General features: G+C 39.3%; 2 protein-coding genes across 3 annotated transcripts; one reads left to right on the top strand and one right to left on the bottom strand.

Annotated features, from left to right (window-relative positions):
• Positions 1–137: 137 nt before the first annotated feature.
• On the bottom strand, positions 138–5,480 carry iqcd (IQ motif containing D). Of its 2 annotated transcripts, none has more exons than XM_039803233.1 (5): positions 5,167–5,480; positions 2,157–2,784; positions 1,763–1,984; positions 1,505–1,576; positions 138–589 (listed from the first exon to the last, which is right to left on the bottom strand). In XM_039803233.1, exons 2-5 carry the CDS (start codon positions 2,781–2,783, stop codon positions 308–310), a joined length of 1,203 nt encoding a protein of 400 aa, XP_039659167.1. In that variant the 5' UTR covers position 2,784; positions 5,167–5,480; the 3' UTR covers positions 138–307. The 2 variants fall into 2 exon arrangements, with proteins under 2 accessions (XP_039659167.1, XP_039659166.1); XM_039803232.1 differs by lacking the exon at positions 5,167–5,480 and adding an exon at positions 3,462–3,573.
• Positions 3,809–17,538, top strand: tpcn1 (two pore segment channel 1). The gene is made up of 27 exons (XM_039803228.1): positions 3,809–4,410; positions 4,967–4,968; positions 7,880–8,014; positions 10,760–10,936; positions 11,018–11,131; positions 11,320–11,450; positions 12,029–12,117; positions 12,287–12,321; positions 12,436–12,494; positions 12,685–12,784; positions 12,901–13,017; positions 13,203–13,327; positions 13,411–13,459; positions 13,549–13,612; positions 13,706–13,750; positions 13,848–13,904; positions 13,991–14,044; positions 14,186–14,258; positions 14,541–14,648; positions 14,826–14,987; positions 15,146–15,261; positions 15,681–15,727; positions 15,827–15,895; positions 16,069–16,165; positions 16,383–16,522; positions 16,617–16,697; positions 16,783–17,538. The coding sequence occupies exons 1-27, from the start codon at positions 4,320–4,322 to the stop codon at positions 16,927–16,929; spliced, it is 2,484 nt and encodes an 827-aa protein (XP_039659162.1). The 5' UTR covers positions 3,809–4,319; the 3' UTR covers positions 16,930–17,538.
• The last annotated feature ends 73 nt before the right edge of the window (positions 17,539–17,611 follow it).

A 17,611-nucleotide genomic window follows, 5' to 3' on the forward strand; every position in this document is an offset into this window, starting at 1 on the left:
GTTATAACATTTATGATTAGTTTAATATTGTCTGCAGCAAGACAGTATCTAAATATTAAATGTTGCTCAAGAAGAGTTGGAAAGTGCTGCAGTCCTTTTAGATTGTGTTGTTCACAAAAATAGTAAATACTAGTTTATAACATAAAGAACTTTATTGAGAACAGCACATAAATGACAAACACACACGGGATATGGAGTATAACAGTATTTGCTCAACAGTCTCTCTTTTTTTTTTAAACATCCAAAAACATTCATGCTCTACAGTTTGTGTTGTTGTACCAGAGTGATGAAACTAGTCAGTGGTTGTTTATTTGGTCTTCTTGCCTTTGCCTTTTTTGGCCTTCTTGCTCTTGCCCTTGTTCTTCAAGGCCTTGCGAGTACTGTAGCCTCTCCACCAGGCTTGGGCAAAAATAGCAGCTTTGGTCTTCAACTCCAGCTCCCTCATATCCTCCTTTCTCTTCTCATCTGCAAGTCGACGCTTCTCCTGGATCTGGTTGCACTCAACCTCTAGGGTAGAAAAGGATGACTTCAGCTTCATCAGCTCCTCCTCTTCCATTTCATAATCCATTTTATTTAACTCCAGGTCGGCCTGGGATGGAGACGAGAAAGAGAGATGGAGGCGGATAGTGAAGAAAAAAAGAAGTTAAATCAGAAATGTCACAAAAAGTGTTACTAAACATAGATAGACCCCATTGGTAATTTCATAGATACTGAGCATCCTGAAATCAGGGAAGGGATAATTCAACAAGCAGGTATAAATGCTCTAATGTCATGCTGATAAATAGGCAGTCTGATACACATACACGTTGTTGTCAGAAGTTATACAAGTGTGAATGCATCTGTCCTCGATTACAAACCAAAGACACACCTGAGGACAATGCGTAAAATGAGCAGGTGTAAATAAAACATTGGTGTTTTAGAGCTTATAAAATAAATGAGAATTAAATTGGCAAAGATTTTGATAATCTATTAATCGTTACAGTTTAATTAAGCAAAAATGGCAAATATTCACTGGTTTTAGTTTCTCTAATCTGAAGATTGTCTGTGTTTTATAGTACTATATTTTAGAGCAGGATGATGCACATACACAATATCCTGAATATAATTTATTTGTTTTAATCTTTCAACAAACATTCTCTATCTGTGTATAGACTGACCAAATTCAATCAGCTGATATAGACTGGGATGTGTGTGAAGGCTCTGGGAAAAAGGTAGTAAATTAAAAACCCTTTGTTCAGATTAATAACTACTATATTCTGCAAAAACTCCTGAAACACCACCTTTTTAATTCTGTAAAGTGTCCTTGGGTTTCTTGAAAGGCGCTATATAAATAAAAGTTGTTATTATTATTACTATTATTATTATAATGGAGGTCAAGAACAGATTGCCATGTTAAACACCCTAGTTATGTAGCCTCAACAGGCATATGAACAAGCGGTCCAGAGTATTTTTTTTTCTAGTAGCTTTTGGCACTTTGTGGTGGCAAGTTTGTCTAAGATGGTACCTGGTTTTCTCCTATTACATCGTCAAAAGTTTGGAGCAAGTATTCAATTTCTGCCTCCACCTTTTCATTTTTCTGCCAAGAAAAACAAACAGTAACAGTGACATGAGTTTTATGAATATACATATATATATATATATATATATATATATATATATATATATATATATATATATATATATATATATATATATATATACGCAAGTACATTTACTGTGAAATGTTAAATTTACTGTGAAACGTTAGATTCACTAAACTTACCGTTTGGATTACTCTCTCTGCCTGCCTGTTTTCAAGGATCAAATTGTTGAGCTGACTGTTCAGTCGATCAATCTCCCGCTGTATACTGGTGTGCTTTATCTTTGCTGCCTTGATATGTGACTGGCACTGCTTCTCGACGAGAAGGGACACACCTGCGTCTTGTCTGATGTTCCCATTCAAACCACTCTGCAAATTTTGGATCTCAACATTTTTCTCAGAAATCTGTAAAAAAAAAAAAAGATAGATAGGAGATGTGAGACAGGAAGAAGGTCAAGAGCAGAGGATATAATGGCTTCCATAAGAAATCTTTGTTTTTGTTTTCTTCTCTGGCTGCATCTAAGCAAGTTAAAGTGAGGGTCTCTTTTTTAACATCCAATTTACAGTAGTGGCTCACCATCGCATCTATTTGCTTCATGCTTGTAGCTACTTCTTCTTCCAATAAAACCAGGTGCTCCGAATCTTGGGCAGGGGATGAAGACACCTGCTTGTGGAGAAGCAGCTCCAGCTCCTCATCCGGACTAGTCAGCAACTGTTCTACCACGTGGCTGTGGAACTTCTTAAGTCCTCGAATTAGCATGTACTCGCTCTCCCCTAATTCCATACCTAGCTCTGTCCTCAAAACACAAAGGGCATCTGGATGGGCTCGGACAAGCCTGAGTAGATCCCTGACAGAGTTCTTGATGTCCTTCTCAAGTTGAGCCCTTGCTTTTCCAAATTCTCCTCCTTGCTCCTCATCTGACTGCTTGAGACCTATTAGCCCCTCCAGACTTTTATCTAATATTTGATGGTCTTGAAGTGCCCTGCTCAACTCCTTGTCCACAACACTGGACACACTGTTAAACGGGAGGACAGTAGGCAGAGCGGCTGCAAACTCAACTTGACTAATGCAGTTTTCCAATATGCTTGAGATGCGTTGAGCCTCAAGAGAGAGCAGCTTCTTCTGTGACATGTCTTTGTTCTTTAGAGCATCTTCTGATTGGGTCTTTGTCTTCGCCAGCACCATTGCTCCCTTTATAGACATACTGTCAATGGATGGCAGGAAAACAGTTAACCATAACAAAAGATTAGTGTTGTAACATCGTCATTGTCGTCATTCTATTTCTATAGTTGTAACAGTACCATAATTATGTTACATATGAACCTACAGTGTTTGTTTATATTGGCGGAGCAGCTGGACTGTACTGCACTGAAAGAGGGCAAATTTGGCTCATGGGACTGTGTTCTAATAATAATAATAATAATACATTTTATTTAAAGGCGCCTTTTTCGGCACTCAAGGACACCGTACTAAGACATTTAAAAGCAGTAAAAAATATATAAATACAAATAATAAAAAAAAGCACTATTCCTGTCTGTTGTGTGTTTTAATGATGTTCTGTTAATTAAGTCATTGGCCCTTAGGAACTACCTGTATAGCGTCTACATTTTACAACGTGTAGGCTAACATTGGTATATTGGCACATCACATTAGTTAACTTTAGCTAGCTAACGTTATCCACGACAGTAGCTAGCTAGCTAGTTAACGCTAGCTAGGTTATATTAGTAAGCATTAGCGTGTGTTAAATTAAAAACATACACTTGTTGCTTAGTTTTTTAACTTAACGTTGATTTAAAAAACGCTTCATATTGTTTTTTGAAAAGAATGACAGTAGTTAATTTAGCTTGTGTTAGTTTAGATGTACTAACGTTACATAGTTACCTTTCGACTCGTACGCATTGACATATATCGTACGTTGGCTGCAAGCAGAAATATTGTTGACATTTTTTCCTCTGTTGCTAAGATACCACTAATGCGGATGCCGTACATGGTGTTAACGGTGTTAGTGTTAAACCTAGCTATGTGTTAAACCCATGGATGTATTAAGAAAGCGTTAAACCACTGGCGCCTGTTTATTCATAGTCATGTTATGATGCAGAAAATAGATGTATGCATGATTATGCATTTTTATAAATGAATAAATAAATAAATGAATGTGATCTTATCTTAGATTTGACTTTTATTTTGAAAAGGGGCAACTTGGTTTACTCCGCCTGCCGTGAATTGATTCAGTGTCGCAAATGTTGTTGATCCAGCTGTAACGTTATCTGTAGAGCCTTTGTAGTATTGTTAATAACAGATATTTTTGCTTGTGGAAAAATGTATCTAGATTTAGAATTGGTGTACGTATCGGTTAAATGTTATCAGAACAAGCACAACATCTGTTATCCAGCAGAAAGCCTTGTTTGTGTTAATGATGCCGTGATGGACACAGACAGTCTCAGCTTGTTAGTCTGAGTGACAGTGAACCAGTTGATTCGGTGACAGATACTAACAGGACGAAGACCAAATTTGCAACCAAGTTCCTTCGCTAGTTCCTGTTTTGCAGTATTTAGCTGTCATCTGAGTTAGCACAGCCTAACAAGTACTCGGTTTTAGCGTTAGCTGCGAGCATCCATGATGTGCAGTTGTCTTGCAGTCTGCGGAACAAACCGCGCACTTATTTAGCTAGTGGGTAGCTAAGATTAACTATTATTGAACATTATAACTCAAGGCTGTGCAGCCTGTTTATCTGCTAATATGGAGTCTGACGACGATGTGCCTCTCATCTTAACCTGGGACGAAGCCAACCACGGTCTGCTCAACGAGGAGACTGAGAGAGGAGGCGAAAGTAAGTTCTGTCATGTCCTCATTCTCAGCCATAATGGAGTCATGCCAACTAATGTGTACGGCTAGGCCCATGACCGTGGACGGTTTTAGTGTTGCTATTATTGTGGCATAGTATTGGATATACAATTAAAGCAACATTCCTTGTGAGAAAATACACTCAGTTGGCAGTTTATTTGGTAAGTTACACACAGCTAAAACTAATGCAGTAGCCTTGCAATAAATACCACCTCGATTAAAGTTATAATATTATGATGATTTATAATAGTTTTAGGTGTTGATTCAACTTTGTAGTCCTTTTTGGAGACTGTATTATGTGCTGCTTTTGCATTGTATTATACTGATAGGGGTTTCTAATTCTATAGTTTACCCTCATAAATTGGGTAGGCAACATCACAGCAAAACACAGCTTCCAAAATGATATAAAATTGAATCAACAATTCTCTTAAACAGTTTCAACAAAATTAGTTAAAGTTAGGTGTACCAAATAAACTGGCAACTGAGTATCTGCTTGGTGGTTGGTTTCTTCTGTATGAGGGAATCAGTGAACAGAAAGACAGATGTAAATTCTCATTAAGCCATACTGTAGCTCAAAAAAAGGTTTGTTTAAAAAAAAAAAAAAAAAGTTATTCTTCTTGCCTGGTGATCATTCTACTACATTTTTGCATTGTTTTGTGTAAGTATTTATAGAAGTCTAGTATTTTTGTATGTTGTTATAGCAGTATATTTTGTGATATGAAGTTAATGCTTGTCTACTTACCAGATGTGCAGTAGCGCAGTCTGAATTCATTTAATGTTGTTGACAGGCTGCATACATGCTGCACGTCCAGGCCACACTGCTTTAATGGAGAGCAGAGATTGTCCACCTGTGTGTGTGTGTGTGTGTGTGTGTGTGTGTGTGTGTGTGTGTGTGTGTGTGTTGTGTGTGTACGTACAGAACGTATGGGTATCCATGCATCCACTCAACATAGTAATCCTGCTGCCTTTGTATTCCTCACATATAAGCTACAAAATGACCCATCTGAGAAACTGCTGCCTCAGCAGACCAGTACACCCCTCAGCCCCTCCCTGGTGCTCATGGGCCGCATGTGTGTGTTGTGTATGTGAATGTCTGCAGCCTGTGTGTTAAGTGTGTCTCTGTGTGTGAGCGTACTAGATCATTTACTCTGGCTCTGGAGGTGAACAGGAAGAGGAGAGGAGTTTTTGTTTTCTCAGGATATTTGGGAGTGGTGGACAAGGAGGAAGTATCATACTGTTCTGGCTGATTGCTGTGTGAGCTTTCTGGAAAAAGAGGGAGTTTAAACCTGGACACTGAGAAAGAAGGCTGCGTTGTATCACCTCAGTGACAAATCACTTGTTTGGATAGAAGTGTGGAGTTCAGTTTTACTGCTGGTGGTCAGGACGGGTCCTCCAGATCATCACAAAACTAGATTTTATTTGTCCTGGGAGAAACGGTCATGACTGCTGAGCCTGTTTGTGTTTCTGTGAGCCTAACCCCACTGTGTTTTTGACTGGGCGCTCCAAACATGTTATTGTTCTCAAACAAATGAGGGGTTGGAGTGGCACACGGCAGACACGGGGTGTACTCCTGTCAGGATAACAGCCAGGCTGCCGCTGGACTGGAATTTGATCTTCACACTTCAGCTCAATCTGCTACTGTCAAGGTGGACAGGAACAGTCTGTGACTGGATTTCAGAGACTCACGTGGTCTCCGCTACGTTTCAATCTAAGGAGACATGCCTGAAGCAGAAACATGTGATGTACAGTACGTGGGAAGAGCACCCAGATAGGACTAAAATATGCAGCTGCTGAAAGACACATAGAGGGTTTGCTTATTCAAAAAATAAACTGTAATTTATATTTTTGAGGGATCCTGCTTGAATCTGTACTTTAAGATTATTAGAGAATACTGAATTAATCTGGATTTAATCATTTTCAGCTGTACTTTTGAGTTCATTTTTCTTAAACCTGCACTATCTGTTGCATTTTTAAAAGAAAGTCATTACCTAGTTCTGCATTACGTCCTACAATGGAATACCGCTTTCTCAGTGTTATTTGATATCTACATGTCTTCCCTGTCTTTGGAAGTTAGACGCTCTCCCTCTTGTAGTGCAGGATTAATTCCTCTTGTGGTTTATCTGGCTTCTGTCTGTATCCTGTCTGTGGCAGGAAGTGGACGTAATAGATAATGTAATATCAGTGCAAACACTGGACTCTTTTACTGAGTGGGTTCAAAGTTTAAACTCTGTCGCTAAGGCAGCTTTAGTTACATTTCACTGTCACTGGTGACAGTATCTCTCATCAAGACAACTGTAAGAGACATTTAAAAAAAAAAAAAAAAAAAAAAAAAAAAGTATCCGATCAAAAAAGTACTGAGTTTCAGAAGCATTGTCAATTGTTTCGAATGGTGTTCTGTTTTCGTTATTACTTTGATCCTCCAGCTTGGCCTGAATTTTTCTGGATCTGTAAGGACTCACATCTGGACTGTGTTTCTGGAGTTTGCATCAGGCCTGAGTGGAATGTGTGGCCATCTGTATCTTCAGATGTGTGTGGATGCTGGAACAAGAACAGTGCACTGTGAATGACACACACACTTGTGCTGTAGACTTAAGGATTCTCGATTCAATCACACCGCTGGGGAACACAGACAAAAACTGACAATGGAGTGCATATCTGGACAGACAGCTGGTTCCCATGAAGATCAGATCCACAATGGGATTCCAGTAGTGATCTCCTCCTATGCCTTACAGTTAGAACTAGACAGCATTGGTAGGCCCATACCCCTTTATGTACTGTGTGTGTATGTGTGATCAGTGGTGGAATGTAACTAAGTACATTTACTCAAGTACTGTACTTAAGTACAAATTTGAGGTACTTGTACTTTACTTGAGTCTTTTCATGCCACTTTCTACTTCTACTCCACAACATTTCAGATAGAAATATTGTACTTTTTACTCCACTACATTAACATCTTTAGTTACTTTACAAATTAAGATTTGCACACAGAAGACATGTAGTTTATACAATTCGATGTTTTATTATAAATTAAACTACCCAACAATATATAGGCCTTCAAGTACAGCTGAAATGATTACATTACATGTCATTTAGCTGACTACTACTAAGAGACATATGAAAGTGCAGCTTAAAGAATATATATATATATATATATCTCATTTTATTTTTAATCCGAGGTGATTAGCCAATTTAACACTTAGTTGATTGACACAACTGTTTTGATCGTTTCCATTTTTTTAAATGTCAGGAAGTACTTTTACTCTTTATACTTTATGTACATTTTCTTGATTATACTTACATACTTTTATTTAAGTAACATTTTGCATTTTACAACAATGCAGGACTTTTACTTGTAACAGAGTATTTTTACAGTGTGGTATTAGTTCTTTTACTTAAGTTAAGGATCTGAATACTTCTTCCACCACTGTGAAAAAAAAAAAAAAAATTTTTCAAAGGAAGAAGGAGGCAATTATGACATAGTGAACAACGCTGTGATCTCAACACCTGGGCCACAAATCCACAGAGCCCAAAACGTGTCCTTACGGCAAAGCTGGGAGATGAACTACCAAGAAGCAGCCATCTACCTGCAGGTATTCACACGCAGTGGCATTTGTTAGTACTGAGTGCACAGGGTTAACTAAGTTAACATAGTGTATAATGGTTTTTATGACACACTATTACCTGTAGATGGTTACACTTTGTGCTCTTTTACTGGGCTATATTTACAGCATTAACATCTGCTGGAAGTAATAAATCAATTAATATACAAGGAACTTTAAAATAAAAAAAAAGTAGGGAGTCACAAATATGGAATGTTCCAATAGTTGTCCAATTTTTATTTAAAAAAAAGTTTACTCACAGGCTTTTTCATTGGATTTGCACAGGTCATGTGTAATGATGTTAAAGATGTTTATATACAGTATATTTTACATTCAGTGTTTTTACCTTAATGCATTGTGTGTATCCTTAAAGGTATAATATGCAATATTTTACTAAAAAAACAATGTATAGACAAGTACAAAAATAATCCCTCTCAATTATCACTTATGATGATCCACTATACGTGTGTGGCGGTATCTGTATCTGTATAGACCCTGCTCTCTGCCCTACATTTTCTCTTTTCTTATTATTTTTCTGTGTACGGGACGTTTATGGGCATCATAAAAGAGCTATTGGGCCCAATGAAGGTGTGTAACCCCCAGCCAATAACAGCGTGCAGGTTGTGCAGCCCTCATGCAGCTTCTCATTCCGAAATGTAGCTACTTTGTCACGCCTCTCTGCGTCTCATACCGACGCACAAATTTAACTGACACACACACAGACAGGATGAAGTTCTGTATTTGCAAAAAATGGCAATGTGGTACCTTCCTGTTGAGGTAAGAGTGTGTTTATTTGTGCTTTAGAACGTAAGTTTTATTCCTCTGATGTATAACTTTGTTCAGCACTCTCTCTCGTCATTACAGTATTTTCCGATTGCTAAACGACAGTGGGCACAACTGGAGTCACATGTGCAAAACTCAAACTACAGTCTGCACGACCAACAGTCACCTGAGCTAAACAGTTCACATCACCTCCAAAACTCATTCAAAGCAACACAACTCTAAACACACGTCTCAAAACAGGCTCAGTGTAGCCAAACACTATGAATAAACCCCACTGAGATAACACACACTGTCACTCAGAACACACTGAGGATAAAAACACTAGCATCAAACACCAATACAGAAATTATAAACTTTCTCATCTTTACAGTTTGAACAATTTATGTGACTTGACACTACTCAACAGTTTATTTAAGGAAAAAATATAGATTGTATAACATACCAACTTTTACATAAGGTAAACAAGAAGGAATGAAAATCAGCAGTTTTCTTCAATAAAGTATTTTGTCTTTAGTAATTTATACAATTACTGGGGGAAAAAAACTAAAGGTACATATGTACCAAAGAATAGTGTGACTAATCCTGCCTCTCTCCAGCATCACGTGGCAAGTTTTCTTCATCACATTAGATGTTTGCATCATCTCTAAATACAAATGAATGTGGTGTTTATATTGCTTTCACCTCCATTACTTTTTGAAAAACAGTAAGAACGCAGTTTTACTATTGTAAAGATATAGTGTTTTTCACTTTTCTTTTATCGCTGCATACATAACCTCAGACATCTTACCTGGACATATTGGTATCTTTGCTCTTTTACCTGTTTCTCTCAAACAGTACAGTATATAATTGTTTCATTCTTATTTGGTGTTTGTATACAAAAAAGGCTTTCTGAGCTTTCTCTGTATAAATACCATATATGTTCACTAACTAGTCTAAAACAAGACACCTGCTTAGGCTTTCAGCTAAAATTGCAATCAGCAGTGTTTGATAGGCACCAGACTCAAATCTATTCTGTTTTGAATGTGAGGTTAACAGTTTTGACAGCAGTGTGTTAGCATTTGACAAAGTGCTGTAAATCTACAGTGTTGTGCACGTTGTGGTTAAAGTCATGGGATAAGTGTGTAGATTTTTGAAAACTGTGTTCAAGCAATGAAAAACCAACTAGAGTTTGGTCCACATGAACTGCTGCTGGGCAGACTGTAGTTAGTTTTGCACATGTGACTCCAGTTGTGCCCACTGTCCTTTAGCAATTGAAAAAAACTGTAACTCTAGCTCGCTCGCCCACCGCTGCTCTTTGTCTCTCTCTGGAGGTGGGGCCAACTTAATGCCTCCAACATATTACACCTTTAAGGCCTGACAATGTGTTATATGCATTTCCTTCCTTATACCATATTTGCAAAGACAATTTTTTTAAATACTATAAATTGGGAATTGTTAATATCAATATTTGCTCTGTCTTCTTCGTCACTGCCTTTGTTGGTGGATTACTATGCTTCTTTGCACATTACCGCTACCAAATGGTGATCAGCGGCATAGCATGAAATCCGTCAAAAACTCCACAGGGTACCTTTTAAGAAAAGGTACAACTTTGTAGACCGATAACATTTACCACACTCCTGGACACAGTGAAAAGGATGATGAGTATTTGGTCCCTTTTTGCCTTTAAATGGTTCTTGTTCGGTAGCTGGTCTTAAGTCTGGGTTATGACAGCTTCCCATCACACACACCACATTTCTTACATCAAGTCATTGCTTTATCATATCAATACCTCAGATTTACTTTATGCTAATGATTTGTGTCTCAGACCACATATTCTGTTTATAATAGAAAATTACATGGAAATCTCACCTTTTCACAATATGGGACCTTTAAATCAGCTGAAATCCAATGAATTAAATACAAAAAAGTCTTATATTGTGTGGTTTAAATGTGTCTTTTTAATTTCACGTACAGGAGGGAGAGAACAATGATAAGTTCTTCACCCATCCTCGAAACCCAAAAGCGCTGGCAGCGTACCTGTTTGCTCACAACCACCTGTTCTACATGATGGAGCTTCTGACAGGCCTGCTGCTGATGATGCTGTCACTGTGTGAAGCTCCAGCTGTGCCCTCACTGCGCCTGGATGTCTACGTGAGTAAACATTTACATGCAAACACAAGCTTATACACACAGTTTATTGTAAAAGCACCTGTGTATTTGATACCTCTGCAGGTCCATGCCACTCTGGAGCTGCTGGCTTTGGTTATTGTGGCATTTGAGCTATGCATGAAACTCCGCTGGTTAGGCTTCCACACCTTCATACGACACAAGAGGACCATGGTGAAGGTAACTGATCCATGATGGCTACTTACTGATGGCATAATAGCCACTTCAGCATGCTGGATGCTTTGTCTCGTAGAGTCGGGTCCACTGAGGGAAGGCAGTCACCCTGCTGTCTGCAGGCCTCATGTCATAGTTTGTGATTCAGCTTCTGTTACTGCATATTGTTCATGTTGTCTCTTCTCCTTGTTCAGATGTGTGTGTTGCTGCTACAGTTCGTGGAGGCCATAGTGGTTCTAATCAGACAGACGTCTCACATGAGAGTGACCAGAGCTCTCAGACCAATTTTCCTGGTGGACTGTAGATACTGCGGTGCCGTGCGCAGGTACATAATGACCTAAACAAACACACAGAGATTCAAACAGTCAGGTCAAAGTCATCATGGCCAAATATAATTTACAGATTCCTCAAATGACAAGTTTTCACAACAACCCGCACCAAATCCTGTTTATATAATGGAAGACACTAGTAAGAATAAAGGAAAGACCACACAGAGCCGCTAAGCATCCCTTCTAAATGTAATTATTTTCATATGAAAGAAAAACCATGATGCTACTCTGTAAGCTGGCAAAGCCAGACAAAATCTTGTAAACTCGGTTAGATTTGTGCATTTTGACTTGAAAAACATCCATTGAGATGTCTTTGAAAGTGTCTTCTACTATTACCAGTCACCTGCGTCTGAAATTTTCAAAAAGCATAGTTGTAAAATGTCTTCCAAAAATGACATCTACTGCTACCTGATGGTCGGCTTTAATGTAGCTACTTTTTGAATTGGTTATTTCAAGGTTAATATCCCTTCCCCCATGTTTTCCATGATTTTGTCCCACGCCATTAACATACAGACACCACTGATTTAACTGCTGAAGGCAGTCATCACTGACAAGGTTTCTTTCATCCAATCAGAAACTTGCGTCAGATCTTCCAGTCCCTCCCACCTTTTATTGACATCCTCCTACTGCTGCTCTTCTTCATGGTTATATTTGCTATGTTGGGTAAGAATGCTTATTATTTTAATGTATTTTTAAGGCTGGCTTGTCTTTTCTTGCCATTTTTTATTTTACGGAAAATTTGAAAATCGTTCAGGGTAAACCCTCTACTGTCTTTAGAAGGAACAGGGTTTCCTGTTACTCCGTACTTGACCATCCTGTTGTCTCTTCCCAGGTTTCTGCCTCTTCTCGCCAAACACTGTTGACCCGGTACGTTGAGTCTTTAGTGCCTGACATTAGTTTGTGTGAGTTACATATGTTTGGGGGATTTTTGTGTCTGTAGTGGTCAGATTTCCTGACTTTAGCCCTTTCCTCTCACCGCAGTACTTCAGCACTCTGGAGAACAGCCTTGTCAGTCTGTTTGTGCTGCTGACCACAGCAAAGTAAGTACAGCAGCAGACATACTGTTCAGTTTTCTGTTTCATCTTTACACACATGGATGGCATGCAAGCTAACTTCCTACTTTCAAAGCTCCTCACGAAAGCTGTTTTTTTTCCTCACCACGTGTGTTTAGGCAGACTCCACAGATTTTATGACTTGTGTATGTATCTCTTGCTTCCCCCTTTCTTGTAGTTTCCCTGATGTGATGATGCCATCGTACTCAAAGAACCGATGGTCCTGTGTTTTCTTCATTGTTTACCTCTCCATAGAGCTCTACTTCATCATGAACCTGGTACAAATAGCCTTGTTTCCACCACCTCTAACATTTCAGTCCTATTCATAATAGACATGGCTTCCATTAGCCTTTTTACATGATCACTCATCAGCTTCACTTCTCTCCTCCTCCAGCTCTTGGCAGTGGTGTTTGATACGTTTAATGACGTTGAGAAGATGAAGTTTAAATCTCTTTTACTCCACAAACGCTCCGCTATTGACCATGCCTTTCAGCTGTTAGTTAGCCGGCAGGTACGACCTCACCGTTCTATGTAGTGTAATGTATATTTGGTACATTTGGTACAAACTATATATATACATATTATACACATATTGTGTGTGTGTGTACACACACACACACACACACACACACACACAACAATATGAAGCACTCCCGACCAATGCGTTTTTCTGTGTTGCCGTTGTTTTCTCTCCAGAGGCCGATGGGTGTGTCGCTGAAACAGTTTGATGGTCTGATGCGATTTTACAGACCACGGATGTCTGCAAGAGACCGCTTCCTCACATATAAAGCTCTTAACACCTCAGGGGCTCCTATGCTCAGGTAACTGCCTGACATACACTTTTTTCAGTTAAAATCCTTCTGCTTTTAATTGCGTTGTTACATTCTGTCTTTTTCTGCCACAGTCTACAGGACTTTTATAAGTTCTATCAGGTGACTGGCCTTAAATGGAAGGTACGTAGCCTTACATTTGTACTGTGCAGTTATAATTCACTTTATTTTGTGTCCTTTAATGTACATGTACATATGTGTGTGTTGTTTAGGCACGACGCAGTGGAGAACATTGGTTTGACGACCTTCCACACACAACCTTCCTCATTTTCAAAGGCAAGTTCTTTTTTTCTCTACTTCTGTTTATCAGACTAAACAAATCTGTCTCTCAAGTCCTTATTGTCAGCACTTTCTTCTCTACTTTAACAGGCATTAACCTGCTTGTGAAGTCAAAGGCCTTCCAATATGCAATGTGTAAGTGTAATCATTTATGTTCTCCCAGCTGTCCTCAGAGATGCAGAGGCAAAGTCTCTCATCATAAACCTTTTTAACCTTTTTCTCGTGGCTGCAGATGTGGTGGTGGCCATCAATGGCGTGTGGATCCTCGTGGAGACGTACACGCTCAACAGTAAGATCTTTCCCGATGACATAAACGCATGCGACTGAAGGAAAGTGTTTTGCGCCACAGATCTCTCACCTTCCTGTTCTCTGCAGGTGGAATTTCATGGTCCAGATTTGTTCCCTGGAGTTACATTGTCTTTCTGACCAGTGAGTAGGCTTGATGCAGTCTCGCACTCACATAGAAAATCATCATATGCTGTAAAACTAGTCCTAGAGGGTGTGAAGAATTAAAGTTGTTTACATGCACTTATACCAATATTAACTCTGCCTCTGTCCTTCCACTTTTAGTTTATGGTGTTGAGGTGTTATTGAAAATATCTGGTTTGGGGCCAATGGCTTATTTCAGCTCTGGGTGGAATCTGTGAGTAATAACTTGGATACTGGGTCGATTGATTGACGTATTGAATGAGTACTGAATCATAAACTTCAGACTTGTAGAGGGGTTATGCCGAGCACCACATTGAGCATAAGACTGCATAAATCCATAGACCTCTGTTCGAGTCTGTACATTTGGATTCAGTACTCTAAATTAAACTTTTCTTGTGGCTATTTTGTTAAAAACACAACTAAAATGAATTTCAACATGAACCAAACACTGGTTCTGTGTTCTTGGCGTTAATGCTCAATGTTCTCATCTGTCCAGGTTTGACTTTTCAGTGACAGTGTTTGCCTTCCTGGGCCTGACTGCTCTTGCCTTCGATATGGAGCCGTTTTACTTCATCGTAGTTCTCAGACCACTTCAGCTGCTCCGGTACGCTTTTATTTCTTACTTTTAAGAGTACAGTACCAGTCAAAAGTTTGGACACGCTTCCCCATTCAAATGAATGAGAAAGCATGTCCAAACTTTTGGCTGGTACTGTATAATGTACATGTACTTATATTTCCTATTTTCTTTAATATTAAAATGTTGTTCTATTGTCTCTCACAGGTTGTTTAAGATAAAGCAGAGGTATCGTAATGTGTTGGACACCATGTTTGAGCTCTTCCCCAGGATGGCAAGTCTGGGGTTGACCTTAATCATCTTCTACTACTCATTTGCCATTGTTGGGATGGAGTTCTTTGCAGAGGTGGTTTACCCCAACTGCTGCAAGTGAGTCAAGCAATTGCAATTTATTTCTCAGTATTCTACATATTGGCTGATTGGGATGTATTTGCATTAACTCTGGTCTTCTGCTTTTTCTTTACCTTGTGGCACAAGTGGATAAATTACGTGTAGTTCACTCCATCGATTTTTCTTTTTCTTCTCAGCACCAGCACAGTGGCAGACTCCTACAGACAGATCAATGTCACCTATGGCAACAAAACAGTGTTGGAAGAAGGCTACTATTATCTCAATAACTTCAACAACATCCTCAGCAGCTTTGGTAATTCCTCTCATTTTTTCTTTAAAAAAGAGCCTGGAAATATTCTGTTCGTTTTTATTGTCAACAAATCCCATGAAAAGACCAAAACCAAATGTGCGTTGGGTCGTCTCTCAGTACTTTTATGTCTCTAGCTCTCTGCAGCTTATTCGTTCCTACTGAACACGAAAAACAGAATATATAGTTTCTTTTTTTTTTTAAAGCCTGAATAATTTCAATTTATTTCAAGTTAATGTTGATATGTATGGTATATTTTTGATAACAATAGTTATCTATCTATTTATTACAGCTGCTCACTGTAGTTTTTAAGAAAACAAACAAACAGGAGTAAACCGTGTATTTGTCTGGGACTATTTCTCAAAATCTGTTCATTTTCCTGTTTTGTAATTTGACTTATTGCTGCTTCTTTCTTTTTTCTCCAGTGACTCTGTTTGAACTGACTGTAGTCAATAACTGGTACATTACCATGGTAAGATTAAGTCATTTATCTGTGGCCTTTCATCAGTCACCACTCTGCAGTCTTGTCATTGATCAGTGTTTCACTGCTGCCTTGTTCACTCTCTTACAGGAAGGAGTCACTTCTATGACAACCCACTGGAGCCGGCTCTACTTCATGACATTTTACATAGTTACCATGGTGAGGCTGTGCAGTCATATGTGTTTGTAATATGTGTGTGGAAGTATGTAATGGATTTCTGCTTTTATCCAATAATAATAATAATAATAATGTATAATTTAGTAATCCCTCTTGGGGAAATTCAATTTTCCTTAACGTGACCGTGTATGTATGTGATATTTTGTGTCTCCCAGGTGGTGATGACCATCATCGTGGCGTTCATTCTGGATGCATTTGTGTTCCGCATGAACTACAGCCGCAAGAACCGGGAACCAGTGGAGAACCCAGAGGGTGAGATTGAGTGTGTGTGGGTGCATGTGTTGATAATTGTGTATATATATTTACAGAATGTATAGGACTTTAGGAACAAAAGCCTTCATGTATTTGCCATATTTCTTGCACAGATCATCAGATGAAATGCATATTTGAATAATTGTGTGAAAGGACAGGATGAAGTGTGAATTAGTGTTCAGAGTCATTTTAATGTCTGTGTGTGCACATGCTCTAGATGAGAACGGGATAGTTTTTGAAGTAGAGGTGAGTCGTGATGAGGCTCTGTCCACTCTGGAGCTGTACAAACAGACTTGCCCAGGACTGTCCTCCCTCAGCTCTCTACAGGGAGTCCTACAAACTATGGACAGGGGAGGGGTGAGAAACACAGAAACGCACACACTCTCTCTCTCTCTCTCATATCACGTGATGTCCCACTAACCAGCTTTCCGTCCTGCTTTGGTGTGTACAGCACTCGTCTCTGGTGTACCTAGGTCGCAGGTCTAGGACGAAGAGTGACCTCAGCATGAAAATGTACGAGGAGGAGATACAGGTAAGAAACTGAAGAAATAATCCTGAATACCATGACAGTAGTTGATCTGTTGTAATCTCTTCACCTTCTCTACATTTTGTTTCAGCACGAGTGGTATGCAGAGTATTCAAGGGAAAACCTGCCTGAGCAAGACCAAAGCCTGGAGCGGGAGCTGGACAGTCCCGTCTCTGACCCATCTCCCTTCCCAGAGCCTCAGCTCAACGCACAGACTGGACCTCACGGGGTCAACTAATGCAGTTTAAAAGCAGTACATACACCACCATCAACATCTCAGCATTTTTAAATGCAAAGAAAACCCCCATCACTCCAGCTCTTCTCCAGTTTCCCCACGCTCACCGTTTGCCACAGTGGGAAACTAGTCCGGGGCCTCCTTTTGGACTGATGTGAGAGTGAGACGAGTTAAAGATGACTCCTTCTCAGAGCCGTCACTACAGACAGAAAGACAGCAGTGCAGGTCTGTTGCTCAACCAGTGAGGTGGGAGCGTCGCCCTCTTTTGGCCTTTTCAAAGACTCCAGCAAATATTACCAGCGAACCCGTACTACTACAGTATGTCGTGTACGTATACTGCTGTAGGACTTTTGTGACCTCTTGTAAATCATGTAGTACTTAAACCTGATGCCTTAGTTAAATGGCTCATCTGATCCGTATTACCGCAGACACTACATCTAAGTTCTCTAAAGACCCAAACACTTACGCTCCTTTCAGCTCAACCCAACGGTGTATCTCCTAACTAATGTCTCAACAGACTCAAAGTATTAAACTTTTATATAGCTTCTTCTTATTCTGTGATGTATTTGAGTTAGCTAAGAAGGAATTTTAATAAACTGCTCGAATTGTCAAGTGCATTAATGTATTTTTGCTGTACTATCATACTGCTGGTAACTGCTTACGTTATTTACTTACAATGTATAAT

This window comes from Perca fluviatilis, chromosome 6 (assembly GCF_010015445.1).
Source record: "Perca fluviatilis chromosome 6, GENO_Pfluv_1.0, whole genome shotgun sequence".
Lineage (NCBI taxonomy): Eukaryota > Metazoa > Chordata > Actinopteri > Perciformes > Percidae > Perca > Perca fluviatilis.